This window comes from Urtica dioica, chromosome 10 (genome assembly GCF_054948205.1).
Source record: "Urtica dioica subsp. dioica isolate 48M chromosome 10, U.dioica_male_clone48M_v1_H2, whole genome shotgun sequence".
NCBI classification, from domain to species: Eukaryota; Viridiplantae; Streptophyta; class Magnoliopsida; order Rosales; family Urticaceae; genus Urtica; species Urtica dioica.
This window is the reverse complement of record NC_142765.1, coordinates 9,590,887-9,611,089: the sequence shown is the minus strand read 5'-3', so window position 1 is coordinate 9,611,089 and position 20,203 is coordinate 9,590,887. Positions and strand designations below refer to the sequence as shown.

The 20,203-nt window shown below is 43.8% G+C and overlaps 1 protein-coding gene across 2 annotated transcripts; it reads right to left on the bottom strand.

Annotated features, from left to right (window-relative positions):
• Positions 1-15,637: 15,637 nt before the first annotated feature.
• Positions 15,638-19,478, bottom strand: LOC149383393 (O-fucosyltransferase family protein). 2 transcript variants are annotated; one of them, XM_089629111.1, is made up of 10 exons: positions 19,284-19,478; positions 19,132-19,199; positions 18,518-18,978; positions 17,734-17,810; positions 17,518-17,606; positions 17,243-17,432; positions 16,952-17,133; positions 16,772-16,874; positions 16,327-16,655; positions 15,638-16,256 (listed from the first exon to the last, which is right to left on the bottom strand). In XM_089629111.1, the coding sequence occupies exons 3-10, from the start codon at positions 18,774-18,776 to the stop codon at positions 15,983-15,985; spliced, it is 1,503 nt and encodes a 500-aa protein (XP_089485237.1). In that variant the 5' UTR covers positions 18,777-18,978; positions 19,132-19,199; positions 19,284-19,478; the 3' UTR covers positions 15,638-15,982. The 2 variants fall into 2 exon arrangements, with proteins under 2 accessions (XP_089485237.1, XP_089485236.1); XM_089629110.1 differs by having other exon boundaries at positions 18,518-18,844.
• Positions 19,479-20,203: the final 725 nt, after the last annotated feature.

Sequence of the window (20,203 nt, the reverse complement as noted above, 5' to 3'; positions counted from 1 at the left end):
ACGTATGAATTGCATCATGCTTACCTCAATCCTAAAATGAGACATGCCATTTCATAGCTTACGTATTCTCATTTGAGAAAGTCAGAGTTCGGACTCATTATGTGATTCCGAACAAGGCCTATTGGTGAAGTACTAAGTTGTGAGAATGTCATGAGTAACTTTGTGAAGTTCTCATAGATATGGAATTCATGTACGAGATTGCTGAAATGCAATGTATATCACCTCATGCTTTTTTCCTTGGAGTGTGAATAAATGAACTGGCCAGTGTCCAAATTGAGTCTTGACTCTTTTGGATGAAACAATGTGACTTGTTAGCTCCTCGTCAATACATTGTTTCTAACTTATTCACAAGCGACAAAGGAGTTGAGGAAATAACAGCTAGAAGGGTAAAATGGTAATTTTGTAAATCCCGACTAGCTGATGATATTCATGAAGGGTAAACATAGATAATATTCACTGGATCCACTCATGTTGAATTCTTGAGTAGAAAATAAATTCATTTGAACCGAGAGATTCTCAGTGTCAACTCTTTAGTGGAGTCAGTTGACATTAAGCTAAACTTGGAAAAGGTTTGTGAACTTTTGAGTCCAAGTATTTTAGCTCAAGCTTTGTTCATTTGGATCCATGAGGTCACTGTCACAAATCATATCGAGTAGGAATAGTTAAACTAGAAGCTAAGTCAAAACAAGAACAAGTCAAGTTTTACGAAAATTGTCAAAAGGGTATTTTTGTCTTTTTGGACATAGGATGAAATGAATGTCAATAAATTTTTTGACATGGTCATATGATGACTTAAATCACTCGGCCATGATGAGTTCATTGGGCCTTGTGGATTAATTTTGTTTCATAGAATTTTACTTGAAAATTCTTAATGGGCCTTTATGATGTTGTCATGAACAAATGAAGAAGCTTCTAGAAGCTCCTTCAAGGAGAGGTGGCCGTCCAACCCAAGACAAGAGAGAGGATTTATTTTGTGCATTAATGTATGACGATACTTGCCAAAAGAAAGAAGGAAACATATTTTCTCCAAGAGGAAAATGGATTTCGGCCAAGGATAAAGGGGAAGCAAAAGAGGAAACAAATCCAAGGATTCTAGGAGCCTTATTTGGCTGTGTGAATGAGGAAGGAAGGAGAGCAAATTTTGCTCATGAATATGTGATATTCTATAAAGAGGAAACTACCTTATTGAAGGTAAAACCTCTCCTATAAATAGAGTATTCATTATTCACATTTCATTCATTCCAAAGTTTTAGAGATTGAGAGTTTCTCTCTTTGTCTAGGTTAGTAAAATAGTTTTACTTCTTTTAAAGAAATTTTTAAATTCCGCCACTTGCTCGAAACGTTAAACTTTTTCTTAACCCTAAATCAATTCCAACAACAAGGTCTTCGACCAGCATCGGGAGGGATTAGGCATGAACGACTACACACATCTTCTTTGAGTCAAGTGGGAGTTTGTTATCAATGGTGCCTGTTGTCGACGCGCCACAATTCAAAGAGCCAAGAGAAGGCGAGGTGTTGCTGGCCAATCCGGACAAACATAGGCGGAACCATCGAAACGACTCCCGACCGGGCGGCCAGTCCCGTCCGGCCGACTCCCGGCCGGCCAAATCCCGACCGGTCGACTCTCGGCCGGCCAAAGCCCGACCGGTCGACTCCCGGCCGGCAGACTCCCGGCCACTGGCCGGCCCAGGGTCGGCGCTTGGCCAATGGCCGGCTCAGGGCCAGCGCCGGGCCAATGGCCGGCCCAGAGCCAGCGCCCGGCCAATGGCCGGCCCAGAGCCGGCGCTCGGCCAATGGCCGGCCCAGAGCCGGCGCCCGGCCAACAGCCGGCCCAGAGCCGGCTCTCAGCCTAGGGACCCCCCAAAACGTCCCTAGGTCGCATATAAATATGAGGCTCGACCCCTCGAGTCAGGTAATCCGAATTTGAGTACTGAAACGCTGTCGAACTCGTAACTCACTCGTTTCTCTCAAGTCTCGGCGTCTAAATACTTAAACCCTCTATATCCGCCTTTATCCTACTAATGTTGAGCGTCGGAGAGGTAAACAGAGCCAACCCCTCTGTTTCCCCTTTGTAGTTCACACCTCTTCTCTTATCTTTTCATGTGCTTGGACGAGATAGACATCATCAACTGCTAAGGGACGACTTGGGACACCAAGTCCGACACTATCGAGCCGAAGTGAGACCACTTGGTCCGGCCTTGGGTCTAACCACTTTGGGCTCCTAAATAGTTGTCCGAAAACGAGCGACAATATTTTGGCGCTAGAAGGAGGGACCTCCCAACCTTAGCAACACTCTACCTTCCATTCCTCTTTCCCACTACATCTACGACTCTCTAGAGATGAGTCAAGTTCCCGCCGCCTCCGCAGGCACTCGAGCGATGAGCTCGAGGTACGGCCTTCGAAGCCTCGCGCACCGTCTAGGTGGGCAACCTCGTGACAACCAGAGCCAGCCCCGAGACTCGGCGAATAACCCTAAGGCCGCGCTCCGAGAGGACACAGCTCGAAGGCTCGCCGAGCTCCTAGACCGTCCCGGCGTCGACGGTACAATCATCGCCAACCTCCTCGGCTACAACGTCGAGGATAGGTCCGCCCGAGGCGACTCCGACCCCGACTATGTGGGGGAGTCAAGAACCGATGAGGCAACGCCAAGCCTCGCCCCGTCACGGTCCGAGAGGACAAACGGCGACTTGGCCGGACCGTCGCACCCGGTGCGGCAACAGGAACGGTCACATTCCCGAGGACTCGCCCCCTCGGTCTCAAGAGGCGGCCGGACACGGCCCCTCGCCGACGAGAGAGCGGCCCTAGTGGACGATGGGGCCGATAGCCGAAGCGCTCGTCGGACAATACGGCCAAGGGCGACCTCGCCACGCCAAGCACCGAGCGTGGACCTTAGAGAGCGCCTGACGGCGCAGAGAAACTCTCGAGAGGAGGATTTCCGCCAAAGGCTCAACTCTCGGAGGGACGCGCTCCCCGCCACAACTCTTGGCCGACCTCAGGCCAATGTCGGGGACCAAGCGTCCAACGAGCGCCAACAGGCGACTCCTGCGGTCCCGGCAATCAGCCCTGCTAACGGGCACGATATGGTGACAATGATTCAAAGCCTCCAGAATCAGATCCTCGAGATGAGGGAATCAGGGAGGCAAAGGCCCTATGGAGGGATCAAGGAGTCATACTCTCCCTTCGCCGCTTAAATCCCGCGCAGCCTTGGGTGGGGAATTTCAAACTGCCATCCATCCCTCCCTATGACGGACGGACGGACCCAAACTTCCACATCCAGGACTACGAGACGTGGATGACGATGCAGGGACAGTCATACGCCACCCTGTGTCAGGCCTTCAGCCTAACCCTCACGGGGTCAGGGTTTGAATGGTTCCGAAGTCTAAGACCGGGGGGCATCTCATCCTTCCGGGCTTTACGAGAAGCCTTTCTTGCTCGCTTTGCCACTCTCGTGGCGCAAAAGAAGTCGAAGACCTACCTCCTGTCTATCCGACAGGGGAGAGACGAGACCCTGAGACAGTACCTCGCTCGCTTCACCAAGGATTCTCACAAGGTCGAGGGGTTTGACGACAAGGACGCCATCACGGCGATCACCGAGGGAGCTCACACGAGCGACTTCCTCAAATCTATTGTTGGAAAGGTCCCGCGGGACATGGCGGAGCTAATGTCGAGAGCCCGCACCTACATGGGAATCGAGGACTACTTCAACGACCGGGACGGCCGAAAGTCGGGGGGGCAAAGCGGTTGCCGCCGCGACGATCAAGACGAAGATCGTCCCGACCCTCGAAAGAGGAGGAACAAGGGAGGCCAGACCCCTAACGGTCACTCCCTCCCTGGGCCTAGACCCCCGCACGTCGATAGCTTCCAAAAGTTTTCGGCATTTACCCCTCTGAACACTTCGCGAGAACGGATCCTAGCTTTGCACCGCGACGAGCTAGGAAGCCTCGCTCCACTCACAAAGGATCCTGCGAAGCGGGAACGAAGCAAGTTCTTTGAATTCCACCAAGACCATGGGCACCTGACGTCCGAGTGTTACCAGCTCAAGCGCCAGATCGAAGCCCTCATTCAGGATGGGAAGTTGAAAGAGTACGTCCTTAGAACAATCGGGACGGCCGCGGCAAACAGAGGACGCCCGCGGCAGGAAAGGAAAGATCCAACGAAGGTAACCGTTACGGACCGAACGGAGAACCAAGAGCCAGAGAACTCACAACTGCACGTCGTGGACTCGATCATGGGCGGCTCGGAGTTCGGGGACTCGAGCACGCAAAGGAAGAAGTACGTGCGAGAAGTCTCCCAAGGGAAGATAGCGCACTACATCAACCAATCGTACGAGGCTCCTCCCCCGGCCCCGTTCGAATCCATGTTCTTCACCGGCCAAGAGGCGGCACGAGTTCTCCACCCACACAACGATGCGATAGTCGTCTCAGCCCCGTTCGCCAACAATCTCGTCTGAAGAATCTTGATCGATAACGGCAGCTCTGCCGACATCATCTTCAAATCAGCATTGGACAGGATGAAGCTGACCGGGCTGAGACCGACCCCAATCTCGACCCCACTCTTCGGCTTCTCCGGGGAGATGGTCATGAAGGAGGGCACTATCGACCTCCCGGTCACCTTCGGGACACCGGGAGCGATCGAGGTCACTCGCATCGTGTCATTCCTGGTCGTGGACCAGCCCTCAGCGTACAACATCATCATCGGCCGCCCGACTCTCAATCGGTTGAAGGCCATAACGTCCACCTACCACCTAATGATGAAATTCCCGACCGGGAAGGGGATTGCCATAATGTTGGGAGACCAGTCTATGGCAAGGATGTGCTACATCCAAGGGGTGGACGGGCAGGGAAAGGGAAAGATGGTAAGCCCCATCTTCCAGCTCGGAGACAAGGTCAAGCCGCGAAAGATGGTCCTACCAATAGAAGCTTGCTCCCGTTTTTTTATGCCTGATTGTTGTCGTTTTATTTCTGGTTTTAAGGCAATTTAAAATTTGAAAAAAGGCCAATGGCCCGGGAATGTAATCTTTGACTATTTTGATGTGGTAATCAGATTGCATTTCGCATCGAAACCTTTATCCTGTTGCATTATAATTTCTAGTCTCCTCTACGAGTGCGCAAGAAACTCGGGGGGCTAATGGGGAACAACACTCAATGAAACTGAAAATCACTCACTCGCAAAACAAAAAACAAAAGTGTAACGAAATCTCAAGGGGCCGATGGTTAAGCAAGAGGTCCCAAAGAGAAACATGCTCTACACGAGTCGACCAACTGGTCCTCGTGTCAACACTACACACGACTCCTCGAGTTGAGTTCACTCCTCGAGTTGGGTCCCAAGTCCACGAGTCGACTGGTAAGTCCTTGTGCCGACTCTACACATAACTCCTCGAGTTGAGTTCCGAGTCCACGGGTCGACTGGTAAGTCCTCGTGCCGACTCTACATGACTCCTCGAGTTGAGTTGACTCCTCGAGTTGAGTTCACTCCTCGAGTCGAGTACCGAGTCCACGAGTCGACCAACTACTCCTCGTGCCGACTCTACTTGACTCCTCGAGTTGAGTTCACTCCTCAAGACGAGTACCGAGTCCACGAGTCGACTAACCACTCCTCGTGCCAACTCTACATGACTTCTCGATTTGAGTTCACTCCTCGAGTTGAGTTCACTCCTCGAATTAAGTTCACTCCTCAAGTTGAGTTCACTCCTCGAGTTGAGTTCACTCCTCGAGTTGAGTTCACTCCTCGAGTCGAGTCCTGAGTCCACGAATCGACTGATAGGTCCTCGTGCCGACTCTACACATGACCAACCCTCGAGTCGACCTCACGCGTTGCTCCTCAGGTTGGGTCTATTCTGCGAGTCTCGACTTGAAAGTCCTCATGTCAGACATGCACGACTGCTTGACTCATCAATAACTGATCGACTCATAAGTCTCGATGACAAACCTGCGTGCTCTCATGCAAGCAACACAAAAACCGTCCCTAACGACGTGCTTAAGTCACCCCAAACGGCGCACCAAAATTCGCCCCACGACGCTCTCGTGAGGCAAAGAATGGGCCGATCGAGTCCCCAAATGTGACGCGCACGCCATGGCATCGCATTCACAAGGGCACAAGACTCGACCCAAGAGACTCAACTTGAAAACGCGACCAGTGCACTAAGGTGCCACACTCGCCGGGGGATCAAGTCTACATCTAACCCCACCTATCACATGACACGCGCACCCAAGGGTGCCACGCTCATGAGGTGGTATTGTCACACTCGCCGCCCAGCTCGTGCGCCAATAGGCAGCGAGTCACAAATGGGTTTCAGAGGCCTGCGCCCGCCGGACGAAACTGGTCTAGCCAGCGTCCACGGAAAACCTGGTCACACAAATGTGGCACCAAGGCCCCACGAGGCCCAAGTCGTGCAAATCGATCACGCCTTCATTGGTAGTCGAGAAAATAAGCCGCGCATAATAAAGTCGCGCAAATCGATCACGCCTTCATTGGCAGATCGAGAAAATAAGCCGCGCGCAATAAAGTCGTGCAAATCGATCACGCCTTCATTGGTAGTCGAGAAAATAAGCCGCGCATAATAAAGTCGCGCAAATCGATCACGCCTTCATTGGTAGGTCGAGAAAATAAGCCACGCATCATCATGACGTGCAAGTCGACTACGCCTTCATCGGTAAATCGAGAAAATAAGCCGCGCACCACCACAACAAAGCCGTGCAAATCGATTACACCTTCATTGGTAAGTCGAGAAAATAAGCCACGCACCTCCGAGACGCGCAAATCGATTACGCCCTCGTCGGAAAATCGAGAGAATAAGATGCACACCGACGAAACCGGGCGAATCGACTGCGATAGTATGTCGAGAACATAAGACACGTAAAGAGAAAGACAACAAAGGCCGTCCCTCGCGGCGCGCAAAAGCCGTCCCTCGCGACGCACAAAAGCTTTCCCTCGCGACGCGCAAAAGCCGTCCCTCGCGACACACAAAGGCCGTCCCTCGCGACACACAAAGGTCGTCCGCTCTACGACGCACTCACTCGAGAGTGGTCGTCTGAAGTCCACATGACGACATGATTCTTGAGTTTCCACTCGACCTACGCTCGACCAGAAACTCAGGGGGCTAATGTTGTCGGCCCGTCAACGACCGACAGGGGCAAAAGAGTCAAAACGCACCACGATTCAAAGAGCCAAGAGGAGGCGAGGTGTTGCTGGCCAATCCGGACCAACATAGGCGGAACCATCGCAACGACTCCCGACCGGCCGGCCAGTCCCATCCGGCCGACTCCTAGCCGGCCAAAGCCCGACTGGTCGACTCCCAGCCGGCAGCCTCCCGGCCACTGGCCGGCCCAGTGCCGGCGCTCGGCCAATGGCCGGCCCAGAGCCGGCTCTCGGCCTAGGGACCCCCCAAAACGTCCCTAGGTCGCCTATAAATATGAGGCTCGACCCCTCGAGTCAGGTAATCCGAATTTGAGTACTGAAACGTTGTCGAACTCGTAACTCACTCGTTTCTCTCAAGTTTCGGCCTCCAAACACTTAAACCCTCTATATCCACCTCAATCCTACTAATGTTGAGCGTCGGAGAGGTAAACAGAGGCAACCCCTCTGTTTCCCCTTTGTGGTTCACACCTCTTCTCTTATCTTTTCAGGTGCTTGGACGAGATAGACAACATCAACTGCTAAGGGACGACTTGGGATACCAAGTCCGACACTATCGAGCCGAAGTGAGGCCACTTGGTCCGGCCTAGGGTCTAACTGCTTTGGGCTCCTAAATAGTTGTCCGAAAACGAGCGACAACAGTGCCCACAAGAAGAGTTATAGTCTTTACTTTTGTACATTTGATGTAATAAAGTCTCACGAAGACTCTTGCTTGTAATTGCTTATTCATTAATAAAAAGTTGAAACGTTTATTCATTATTCCTTGTGTGAAGCTTTATGATAAAACCTTATTCTTTAGTCCATAAACAAGCCTAACAACACATGAAGAGACAAATGTAGATTTGGATGAACAAACTCTTCATGGTTTTCTTAAAACAATATATTCGCAATCTAAGGATCAAAGGACTATTGATCTTAGTACGATTGTTAGGAGAGTCTATGATGTCTGATTAGTGGACATTGAGAGTTGGAGACTCTATAGTTCTTCTAGGTATCTTGCGAAGGTACTAAATTGACCGGTGCACTTCTAGAGACAAGATAAGAACAAACCATTTAACCTCTTATGTCTCGAAGTCACTACGTATGAATTGCATCATGCTTACCTCAATCGAGAAATGAGACATGACATTTCATAGCTTACGTATTCTCATTTGAGAAAGTCAAAGTTCGGATTCACTATATGATTCTTAGCAGGACCTATTGGTCAAGTACTAAGTTATGAAGGTGTCATGAGTAACTTTGTGAAAATCTCATAGATATAGAATTCATGTACAAGATTGCTGAAATGCAATGTATATCACCTCATGCTTTGTTCTTTGGAATGTGAATAAATGAACTGGCCAGTGTCCAAATTGAGCCATGACTCTTTTGGATGAAACAATGTGACTTGTTAGCTCCTCATCAATACATTGTTTCTGACTTATTCACAAGCGACAAGGGAGTTGAGAAAATAACAGCTAGAAGGGTAAAATGGTAATTTTGTAAATCCCGACTAGCTGATGATATTCATGAAGGGAAAACATAGATAATATTCAGTGGATCCACTCATCACAATTAAGTTGAATTCTTAAGTAGAAAATAAATTCATGTGAACTTTTGAGTCCAAGTATTTTAGCTCAAGCTTTGTTCATTTGTATCCATGAGGTCACTATCACAAATCATATCGAGTAGGAATAGTTAAACTAGAAGCTAAGTCAAAACAAGAACGAGACAGGTTTTACGAAAATTGTCTAAAGGGTATAATTGTCTTTTTGTATATAGGACGAAATGAATGTCAATAAATTTATTGACATTGTCATATGATGACTTAAACCACTCGGCCAAGTTAAATAATTTGAGCCTTGAGGATTAATTTCATTTCATGGAATTTTACTTGAAAATTCTTAATGAGCTTTTCTTATGTTGTCATGAACAAATTAAGAAAAATCTAGAAGCTCATTCTAGAAGCCTTGCACGTCCAACCCAAGGAAAAGAGAGGCTGAATTCGTGCATGCCATAGTGTGAAAGAGAGTTTATTTTGTGCATGAATGTATGTAGATACTTGCCAAAAGAAAAAGAGGAGACAAATTTCCTCTATGAGGAATGTATTTGGGCGGCCAACTTAGGAGCAAACAAAAGAGGAAACAAATCCAAGGTCTTCTAGAAGAAGGCTTGGACGTCCACAATAGAGAAAGGGAAACAAGGTTTTGCTCATGAATATGTGATATTCTATAGAAGTGGAAACTACCTTATTTAAGGTAATCTCTCCCCTGTAAATAGAGCCATCATTCTCATTGTATTCTCATCCCACATAAGTTTGAGATTGAGAGCTTCTCTCTCTTGACATTGTGGCCGCCCCCTCTCTCTCTCTCTCTAGTTTTCTTTTGTTTTTATTTCGGCACCTAGGTCCACATTTGACCTAGTGTTTTAGCTCCTCGACTTTGAGACTTGTTCTTTAGTCGTCGTGTTTAAAAGTGCCCACACACTAATTCCTTTGTTTCTCGAGTAATTATTGTGATAGAAGCTTTTGTGGTTGCTCGAGTTCTCGAGGAAAGAAGAGAGACGTGCTGCGAGGGGAGACGAACATTTCAACCTTCCTAAGGCTTCTCAAAGGTTAGTAAACATATAATGCTCATTAATAGTTTTAATGAACATATAATGCTCATTAATAGAAGCTTTTGTGGTTGCTCGAGTTCTCGAGGAAAGAAGAGAGACGTGCTGCGAGGGGAGACGAACATTTCAACCTTCCTAAGGCTTCTCAAAGGTTAGTAAACATATAATGCTCATTAATAGTTTTAATTTATATGTACTTGCTCTTTGTCTAGGTTGGTAAAAACGTTTTACTTGTTTTAAAGAAAAATCTTAAATTTCGCCGCTTGCTCGAAGCGTTAAATCTTTTCTTAACCCTAGATCAATTCCAACAGCATCTCCATACCTTCAACGCAAAGATGATGGCTGCTAACTCCAGATCATGAGTTGGGTAGTTCTTCTCGTGAGGCTTCAATTGACGAGAACCATAAGCGACTATGTGTCATTTTGCATCAAAACGCATCCCACACCTTCTTTAGAAGCATCTGAGTAAACCTCATACGGCTCGCCCATCTTCGGGATAATGAGGATTGGTGCACTGGTTAAGAAAACCTTCAATCTTCAAAAAGCATTCTCACACTGATGATCCCAGTCAAAGCAAACATTCTTCTTTGTGAGTCGGGTCATTGGTGCAGATATCTGTGACAAGTCTTGCACAAACTTTTTGTAGTATCCAGCCTAACCCAAAAAACTTCTAACCTCTCCAACATTCCTTGGTAGCTCCTATCTTAAAACTGCTTTCACCTTAGAAGGGTCTACAGATATTCCATCTTCAGTTATTGCATGCCCAAGAAACTTAACTTATGTTAACCAAAAATCACACTACTCTTTCTTGGCATATAACTGATGCTCCCGAAGAGTCTGTAAAACGGTTCTAAGATGTTGCTCATGCTCTTGCGCATCCTTTGAATAAATCAAAATGTCATCAATGAAAACAATGACAAACTGATCCAGGAATGGTCGAAAAACTCGATTCATCATGTCCATAAAAGCTGCAGGAGTGTTGGTTAATCCAAAAGGCATTACCAGAAACTCAAAATAACCATAACGAACTCTGAAAGCCGTCTTGGGAATATCCTCCTCACTTACCTTCAACTGGTGATACCCGGATATCAGATCTATCTTGGAAAAGAATCAAAATCCTCCTAGTTGATCAAGCAACTCGTCAATCCTGGGTAATGGGTATTTATTCTTGATCGTTACTGCATTCAGCTTCTTATAGTCGGTGCACAACCTTAAACTCCCATCAGGTCCCTTTGCAACAACACAGTTGCTTCCCATGGGGACGTGCTATTCCGGATGTGTCCCTTGTTTGTCAACTCGTCAAGCTGTTTTTGTAACTCTTGAAATTCCGCAGGGGCCATCATGTACGGCAAAATAGAGATTGGCAAGGTACCTGGGATAAGATCAATACATAACTATATCTCCCGATCAAGCAGTAGACTAGTTAACTCTTCTGGAAAACGTTGGGAAATTCATCCACAACAGAAATAACTAATCATGTATTAGCGTCTTCTACGTCGACTTCTAATGCCGAAGAGGTGCATAACATGAAAAGTTTCTTCGTCCTCCAACGTAGGACTTCATGATACAATTTTGTATCCCCTGGTCTTGGCTTTCCTGATAAGGAACTATCTCCCTAGATTCCATACGTAGCTTAACTTTTTGCCAATGGAAATCTAGCTGAACTCTATACTTTGACAACCAATCTATGTCAGAACATTACCTTTCACGTACATCGTATTTTTCCGATTCGACCAACATTTCTAGGCCATATCCCATAACACTTTCCATGTCCTGGTCATTCTTGTTCATGCGCTTGGCTATCTTTAGACAAAAGCCCCCAAACCATCCTCAAACCTTATGCACTTCATGTGCTTGGTGTCGATAGTGAAAGTGCAAAACGAACCCAATCGTAGCCTTGTCCCTCATTGAGACGCTATCATCTTTCTTTATTGAGGTCCACTCACCTTCATCCAGAAAGCATTGTACGTAGAAAAATCCCTCTATTTATTCCTACGTCAAGAGCATCGTACGTTTTCGTGAGCGGTCCTCAAGTCATTCTAGCACGATTTTCCAGCTTAGCTATCATGAACTCTACGCAATACTCTGGCGGAGTTCTTATTATATCCAACTGCATTACAAATCTGCAACTCGCAAAACCATATATCCTCAATATAGAAGTCCTAGAACTTTCAAAGACATCGACTTATAGACGTACTAACAAGCGCTTCATCCCAAACACGTGCTGTCACCTCCTGAAAAACGATACATTACTCGGCCATACTCACGAGGCTCAAGTGGACATAAGAATTCTTATAACAAAGGAACATTAGAAAGACTCGCATCAGGCGACCTTCTAAAACTACTATCGATGGGCTATAAGTATAAAGTAAACCGAGTATGTATTCCCTAGAGACTCTTAACCTAGAGCTCTGATACCACCCTGTCACGCCCCGGGAAAGTGGGGTGTGATTATTGAATAGAATTAAACACTAATAAACTTTACATAACTATCCCACGGTGCATACTCAGTTATTTACTTTACAAGTCCAAAGATAAAAGAAAGAAAATAAAACAAACCTTCAACACTTGATAGTCTATCCAGCGAAACCTTCAAACTCTCGACCACACTTAAAACCGAGGTCTTTCTAACCCTTCTCCTTCTCACTTCCTGATTATAAGAAAAATTTGAAGAAATAGGGATGAGCCTGAGGCCCAGTAGGTGCTATAGTAATGGTTTGAGTAAAAAAGATTTTCGAAAATAATACTTACTTTATAATAATAATATTATTGTCACGCGTAAATCACCATACACGTACAAGTATAATAATATTCTTATACATGTAAATCACCATACACGTACAAGTAACTTGCAGGAATGTAAATCACCATCAGAATGGTGCACTCTCCACACCCTTATATATATACGATTGCACTCTCCACTTCATATATATACGCTTCCGGCTCTATCAGGATATACAAAACATTTTATTTCGCAAATACGGGATATATGTATAATATCGAAAATATTCTCAACTTCATAATCGGATATCCCGAGTTGAAGTTCCGCCACATTTTCTAAAAATGGTTTAGGTTTCATGGCACGTTCGCAACCATTTTCGTTTCGAAAATAATATATACTTGAGGCCAAACCATAAAATCAGGAGAGAAGGGTTATAATAACCTACCTCGAGATCAAGCGTCTATGTCGTTCGTCGACGAGACGTTCGCTCGCTCGTGAACTTGAAAGTGAATCCAGACGTTCACTTACACTGTGAACCAATGGCTTTCAATCTCGAGTCCTTGAATTTACTCCGGCGAAGCTCTCACTCCAACCGGCCCTCGCGCGCGACCTCGACGAGCCACCGCGGGTTCTCCTCGTCGTTGTTGTTCCTCGGACCCTCGCTTCCGTCTTCCTCTCTCCCTCGTGCTCAGACTCTCTCTCTCTCTCTCTCTCTCTCTCTGTCTCTCTCTCTCTCTCTCTCTCTCTCTCTCACGCCCTTTCTTTCTTTCTTTTTTTCTTCCCTGATTTTCTTCTTCTTTCTTCTTTCCCGTTTTTCCTTCTTCTGCGTTTTTCTTCTCTTTGTTTTTTTTTCGTACTTATCAGCTAAAGAGAGAAAGACCGACTTTACTAAGTGATGAGGGTTAGCATTTTCCCGAAATTGCCCTTAAACCCCTTTCAATTTCCATTTCCTCCAATTTTCTCCACAACCCAACTTTTCTTTTCTTTTGTTGTGACAAATAAGACCCCTTTTTTTTCTTGCCTCGGGAGATGGAAAACGTGATATGAAAATTAATAAAATAATTTTCTTTCTTAAATTCTTTCACTTAGAATTTATATAAGATCGTTGGAATTTATTTTCACATTCGTGGTCCTTCACAAATTCTAGAAAAAATTCCAGAACCTTGTCGACCTTAAATATCCTTAATTTCCATTCTCGGTTTATTCTCGTCCTTTAAACTTAATGTGCATCATTAATCTTAAAATTTTGAGTCGCTACACAGGTAAATAACATAAGTGGGTATTTTGAACGTTAATTGTAATTAATGCCTATTTTGAATATTGGTTGCATCTAGGGGGTATTTTTATGCGTAAAAAAAAGTGATTGCAACAAATGAGGGGAAAAAGTCTTACATGTATTCTTTATATCAAATTGCAAGATCAAAGCGGTATATAAAGGAGGAATGCAATCATTTTCCTCCAACAAACGTATGAGTCTCATATATTTACGGGTTAGTGCAATTGTTTAGTTAAAAATTTGGTTATCGATAACAAAAATACAAAACAAAATACCGACGGTAATCGACAAGTAGGAGGTTATAGAGATTTGGTTGTGAATTAGTATTGAGACTCATTAGTATGCATGCATGTTTTACGTATATAGAACAATATGCATGTGGTGAAGCTTTAAGATTTGGGTTGCAATGTAGACATTCTTAGCTATTATAGTCTGATTAACTTAAATTTGAGGGACACCATTTAATGTAAACATGGCATTAACTGCTCCTGTTTTGGGAATGGTAAGCTTTTATGCTCTTTTTATGTTTTTTTTCTCCTAGGAATGTTCCATGGTTACATCAAAATTTATTCTAAAAATGAGCATCCATTTGGAAAACTTAGAATGTGGTATAGATATCTATGGGCTATGGCTACAAAAGAATGGGGTAGTCTTGTTCATATCTCACCATTGATTGTAATTTTTATTTTATTTTTTTGTGTGGTTTGTTGCATCTTTGTTGTCGTTTCTTCAAGTGCTTTGATATTGTATTTTCACTGAGTTTTGGTCTCCTATTAACCGTACCGACATTTCCATGTCGGTCGGTTATGTTATTTTTATTTGTCAAACATTTTCGTCAGTTACTTGATCGTTTGCCACATCTACCTAGTAATGAGTGTCAAATTTTATGTAGCTCGTGGTGTTTCTTTTCCTATTCAATAGCTGTCACTTTATCGAACCTTAATTCTCTTGCCATTCGCTGCGTATAGATTTGTCGTTGGGTCTCAGTTTTTTGTCGCTATCATCAAAATAATCTCTTAATTACATATCTATTTGCGTAAGATAGACTAATTCCTCACTTGCAGATCTATTTCCGTCATTGTTTTCGATTTTGTCACACATGTTCCACTCAATCTATCATATGCTAATATCACCGATGCGCTCGTTTACCATCTTTGACTTTCAACTTCCTTACGTGTAATTATTTTATTTCATATTATGTATCAAACAAATTGTGATGATTTTAATTTTGTACCCTTGCATTTATAATCATATAAACTATACCATCAATCTACTCTCAACTTCCCTTGCATTTTCTCTCTCTCTCTCTCTCTTACTTTACAATTCTGCTAACTTTCATGCATTAAAAAAACTCCAAACAAACAAAAATAAATTGGTTTTCCCAGATAATGAAACTCGAGCTCCCGACTATACCACCATATGCATTATATCGAGACTCTAAAAGATTTGTTAAAACAATTCGAAAGCTTCTCCAGATGCTGACTCTGCAACAATACACTTTCACAAGACGGTGCGACCAGTCATCATCGTGAACATTGGGCTACACAGAAGCTGTTTAGGAGAGCTTTTAAACAAACTACTTTTTGGTGTCCTGAGTCCCAACCAGTAATTTCCGTTGGAAAATAAATGACAGGAAAAGTTTAGAAAGTATGTTTAAGAATGCTCAGAATTCAAAAACTATGTTCAATATGATAAATTTTAATAAATTTTACTTTACGACAACCCTTATGGGCTGCGGTGTGTTGCAGTGTTAAGGTATCTTTCTAAAAATGCACGCACTTTCTAAATTTTTATATTTTGCACATAATTATTGAATTTTGTATAATTTTCTACATATTTTTCTGAAATTTCCCTTCCTGCTGTTATATTTATACATCTCTTCTAATTAGTAGAAGTAGAGAAACTAGATGAAGTAATCAACATGGGTTATATATCATTACAAAATACTTGGAACACAAGTAATACACCATTCCATTCAACTCGACCGTGCTTAAATTACAAGCACCAAATTAGTTTTCATGCATAACTACTTTACTTCGCAATTTATCTACCAAAAATCTACATGTGGACAATGTAAGCGTCCACTCCTATTCCTATACAAGGTGCAACTCTGATTCAATCTGAGAACTCAAAATTGTCAAGGCTAGTCTGCCAAAACTGCCCACTCGAGCAATGGTGGCTGTAATTTTACAAGACACCGTTTGATGCCACCACAGAAACAAAACAACAATAATTATAACATTTACTTGCTTGACTATCTAGTGACTTGGAGATTCAACCTTTGTTCTCAACTCGGTTGCAATGTGTTCTAAGCTATCTACACGACTGCTTTTCTCGCAGATACAAGCATGAGGGAATTCATGGAACTCACCACGCCCGGCTCTCATCTCATCCGGCTCTCCCATGAAACCCCTTTGGCATGACTTGACCTTTTTTGAGAAAGTATCCCAATCCATGCGATCCCTCGCAGTGAACAGAGCACTAAGCCTCTTTGCATTTGGCCTAATGGTCCTCTTGTGCCCCATATACCTCCTGTCAACCAATAAATTCAAATACATGTACTATAGAAGCAAAAGAAAAAAAGACCACATTGATTTCTCACCTTCGACCGGCAAGAATTTTTGCCATATTCCCATTGTTGTTGGTTACAAATACGTCACTCTTGTCACACACGATGTAGTCAATGGCAGCCAAGCGTGAAGAAAATGGGAGAAAAGTTTTAAGCTCTTCCTTTGCAATCATTTCCTTCGTATAAAAGTTCGGAAAGAGTTCCCTAAGCTGACTCAGTGTTTCTTCGCCACCATATACCTCACCAGAGGCAACATAGATAAAAGTGTCATTTGCAAAACCAAGTGCTCGCAGCATTAAACCTACTTCATGAGGAGTAAGTGGACATTTCCCTCGCTTTCTCTCTCCGTCCGGACTCAAGTCCTGTTCGACACTCGCAAATTTACAGAAAAGTTAACACATTTAAACACTGTCACTTTTCGACTTCTTATATGAACACAGTTTCTATTTTTAATATATTCAAGGGTCTAGAGACTTACAGGTAGTGTTGACCAACGTTTTCTAATTTCACCAAGTTCATATCTCTCTTTGTCACCCCCACCATAGTAACAACCAGAAAAGGCAAGCATATCAGGTTCAAACCTAAGGATGTCATGTGAGATAAAAATGTCAGAAACCACAGTCAGTGATGCATAACACCGAAAAAACCCTAGTTGTACCTTAAGTGTATTGCAATAAAACGGCTGGCCATCTGTCGCATTGTTGCAACAATCTTGTGGCCAAGCTCTTCGATAGGTTCCGTAAATTTCAAGGCATGATAATTAACACGACAACGCAACTTTTGAAGCTCTCCTTCAAGGTCATTTGCAAGTCGATAATCAAATTTTGTCAACTGAACAACCTGCAAATAAAAAATTTAAAATTTTTTTTAAAAAAATGGCGCTAGAAAATGTTAGAACTAAATCTAAGAAGTGAAGTGAATAAAAGAATAAACCAAATCAAAACATTACACGTCTCCTCAAGAGTATTGGGAGGACTTGATCGAGATAGTAGTCGGGAGAAGATTTGCGAGGCACACGCATGGTATAGGGTGGTTTTTCCATGGAGCGCATGACTTTATCGGGTACTCTCTTGACAATGGTCACGTCCTTTGCAAGGGATGAAATGAAGGAGTCGACATCGAAAATGTCAATAAAGTTGCTGGGCCGATGAAAGCAGCGGCGAGTTAGTTAGTAAGGAATGTATATAAAGGCAGAAGAAGAAAGAAGAAGTGAGAGCAGTGTACCTGTCATCCTTCCAAAAGGAATGATGATCCAACTCCGGCACTACAAGCGTCGCGTTCAGAATGCGTGCGACAATTACAGCATCGGTTATCTGTGGCAGCGTTAAACATGGTGATGATTGGTAATGGGTTAGAGAGAGAGAGAAAGAAAAAAAGAAAGAAAAAAAGAAAGAAAGAAAAAAAGAAAGAAAGAAAGAAAAGCAAGACTGAATGACTAACCCCAATTCGTTGCTGGTTGAGGCCTCCGCTGGTAGCGATGAGCAGATACCCATTTGTGAATCGCTCGCGAGTGGCAGCTGAGGGATCATCATCGTCACAAGTCAGTGTGTATTTGTGCGCGCACGCATTGAATCAAGAGGAAACTACCCAAGCTTGCATCATTTAAAAAACATTTTTTTTTTCCAAGAATACCACTTCTCATTCTACTCATTTCATTCCAAGGAACACCTCATTATATTGTTTTTTTTTTATATATAAATGGGTGTCCGGGTGAGACCCGACTCAACATCACGAGACCCTCGGGAGGGCACCAAATATTGGGTCTAGGGGGGATTGAACCGGGGACTGACAAAGTCCAAAGAATCGCCCTTTTACCACTAGACCAATGATACGCCCTGGAATATTTCTCGTATTGATTTGAATAAGAAATACAAAAGATCGGACTTTCGAGAGGTCCGTCCAAATTGAAAACTAATTCCTTACAAATGACTTTCCAGATTTCTTTTCATATCATTTCTCTACTGATTCTTGTTATTTCAAGGCTGACTTACTTCTAAATATTCCTATATTGACCCCTAACTTATTTACTAATTATTCTAATACCCTTAATATCCTAGGTCCTAACAACCAACCTCCTAGGGTTATATTTTTTTCTTTGTTGTTTACAATTTATTTGTTTCAATTCAAAATGACAGCAAAATAATCATCTGAACATTTTAAAAAATGAGTCATTTATGGAATGTTTGAAAATTTGAGGTATTCAGGCGGAGAGATAATGGAGTACCTGGGAAAGTTGGTCCTCTATGGCTGCAAGAGAGGAAACGATGGGAGTGATTGGAGCTCCAAATGTCAATGGGAGAGCGGAGAGCAGCAACGAGGTTGAGGTTGGAGTATAGTGAGCGAGTTACGAGGAGGCGGTGAGAGTAGGAGTCCATGTCGGAGGCGATGTGGGCCGTGAAGAGCGAGATTAGTCCCACCACAAACAGCATCACACCACACACCATACTCCATGACATCCCCTGAACTCCACCCCCAGATTTCATCTCATCTCATTTCCAAATGCATCTTACTCTTACTCTTCTGCTTATCTAATTACTATTGACATCTCTCGCTACAAAAATCACCAAAAACAACGGAAAATCAAGCAAGATCCACAAAACAATAGAAAATTAATCTGTTAAACGGGAAAGCGAGAGTGATGGGGTTTAGGTGTTTAGGTCGAAACTCTGAATCCGATACATTTGCCTACAAAATAAAGGCAAATGTAAGTAGTTTTTTTCACCTAATTCAGTTCAGGGTGTCGGTATTGAATCGATGCCAGCGTATAAATCTGAATCGATGCTACCAAATTTCTAAACTTTTTCGGACAAGACGAGAGAGTTTGAGATTTTACTTTACCTCGGAATGAAGACTAACATCCACGATCTTGATTCCTTCACCTCCTTACTCTGAATCACGACGGGAGCCTACGCAACAAACAAAACCAAGAGGAAAATACTTAAACCCTAGAAATTCGGAGAGAAGAAGGAAAGAAAGACGATGAATTCTACCTTCGAAAAGTGAACACGATCTAGAGAGCTTCTTAACCTCGTCGAACCTCTCTCTCTCTCGTTCACCCTCAATCTCTCTCTCTCACGAGTTCACTCTTTTTTCGGTGATATGCTTCGAATGAAGAAACTAGAACAGACCTGAGTGGGTGATATTGATTAATTAGACAGGAAAAATAACTTAAATTAATCATACTACTATAAATATTTTATGTATGATCGTTCGTTTATAGTCTTCCGTGTGGATTATTAATCGTGACATTGTTTACAGAAACGACTTAATTTGTTTCAGAAAATAAACACCGACAGTTAAAAAAACGATAAGATCTATAAAAACGACATCCTTCGTTTCACAAGATAAAAAACGACATAGTATTAAAAAGAAAGCCAGTGTAGCAAAATAGTCAAAATAAAACTATAAATTTGACAATTTTTAGGGATATAGTCAAATGATTTATATGGCAATAATTACGGTCTGATTTACCTTTATTTATTAACAAATTCGTCATTTTCTCTCTCTTGTGTTTTTTTCAAATAATTTTTTTTGCATCAAAACTTCAAAAATTCATATCTTTCTCATACGAATTTGAAATTGAGTGATTCCAAATCCTACGTGTTGTCGGTCCGTCTCGGATCGACGTGGACTAAAGCGTCACTTCGACCCATGCGACCGGTGCAAGGCCTCGAACGGCGAAATCTTGCCTCGGCCTTTGGCCGGCCCAAACCAGTGGTCGGGTCAAGGGTCAGCCGGCCGGCGGCCGGCCATATGCTCAGCCGGCCAGCGGCCGGCCATATGCTTGGCTGGCCTGTCGCCGGCCCAAAGGTCAGCCGGCCAATGGCCGGCCATATGCTCAGCCGGCCCTCCTCCATGGCCGGCACTCCAAGGCCGGCCTTCCTCCATGGCCGGCCCTCCAAGGCCGGCC

Excerpts from the sequence above, each read along its gene's own strand:
- LOC149383393 (XM_089629111.1), bottom strand. The coding sequence starts at position 18,776 with ATGAAATCTGGGGGTGGAGTTCAGGGGATGTCATGGAGTATGGTGTGT. Across the intron at positions 17,433-17,517 it reads TCCTTTTGGAAGGATGACAG|CAACTTTATTGACATTTTCG; the intron begins GTACACTGCTCT and ends TCATCGGCCCAG. Across the intron at positions 16,257-16,326 it reads AAAATTCTTGCCGGTCGAAG|GAGGTATATGGGGCACAAGA; the intron begins GTGAGAAATCAA and ends ATTGGTTGACAG.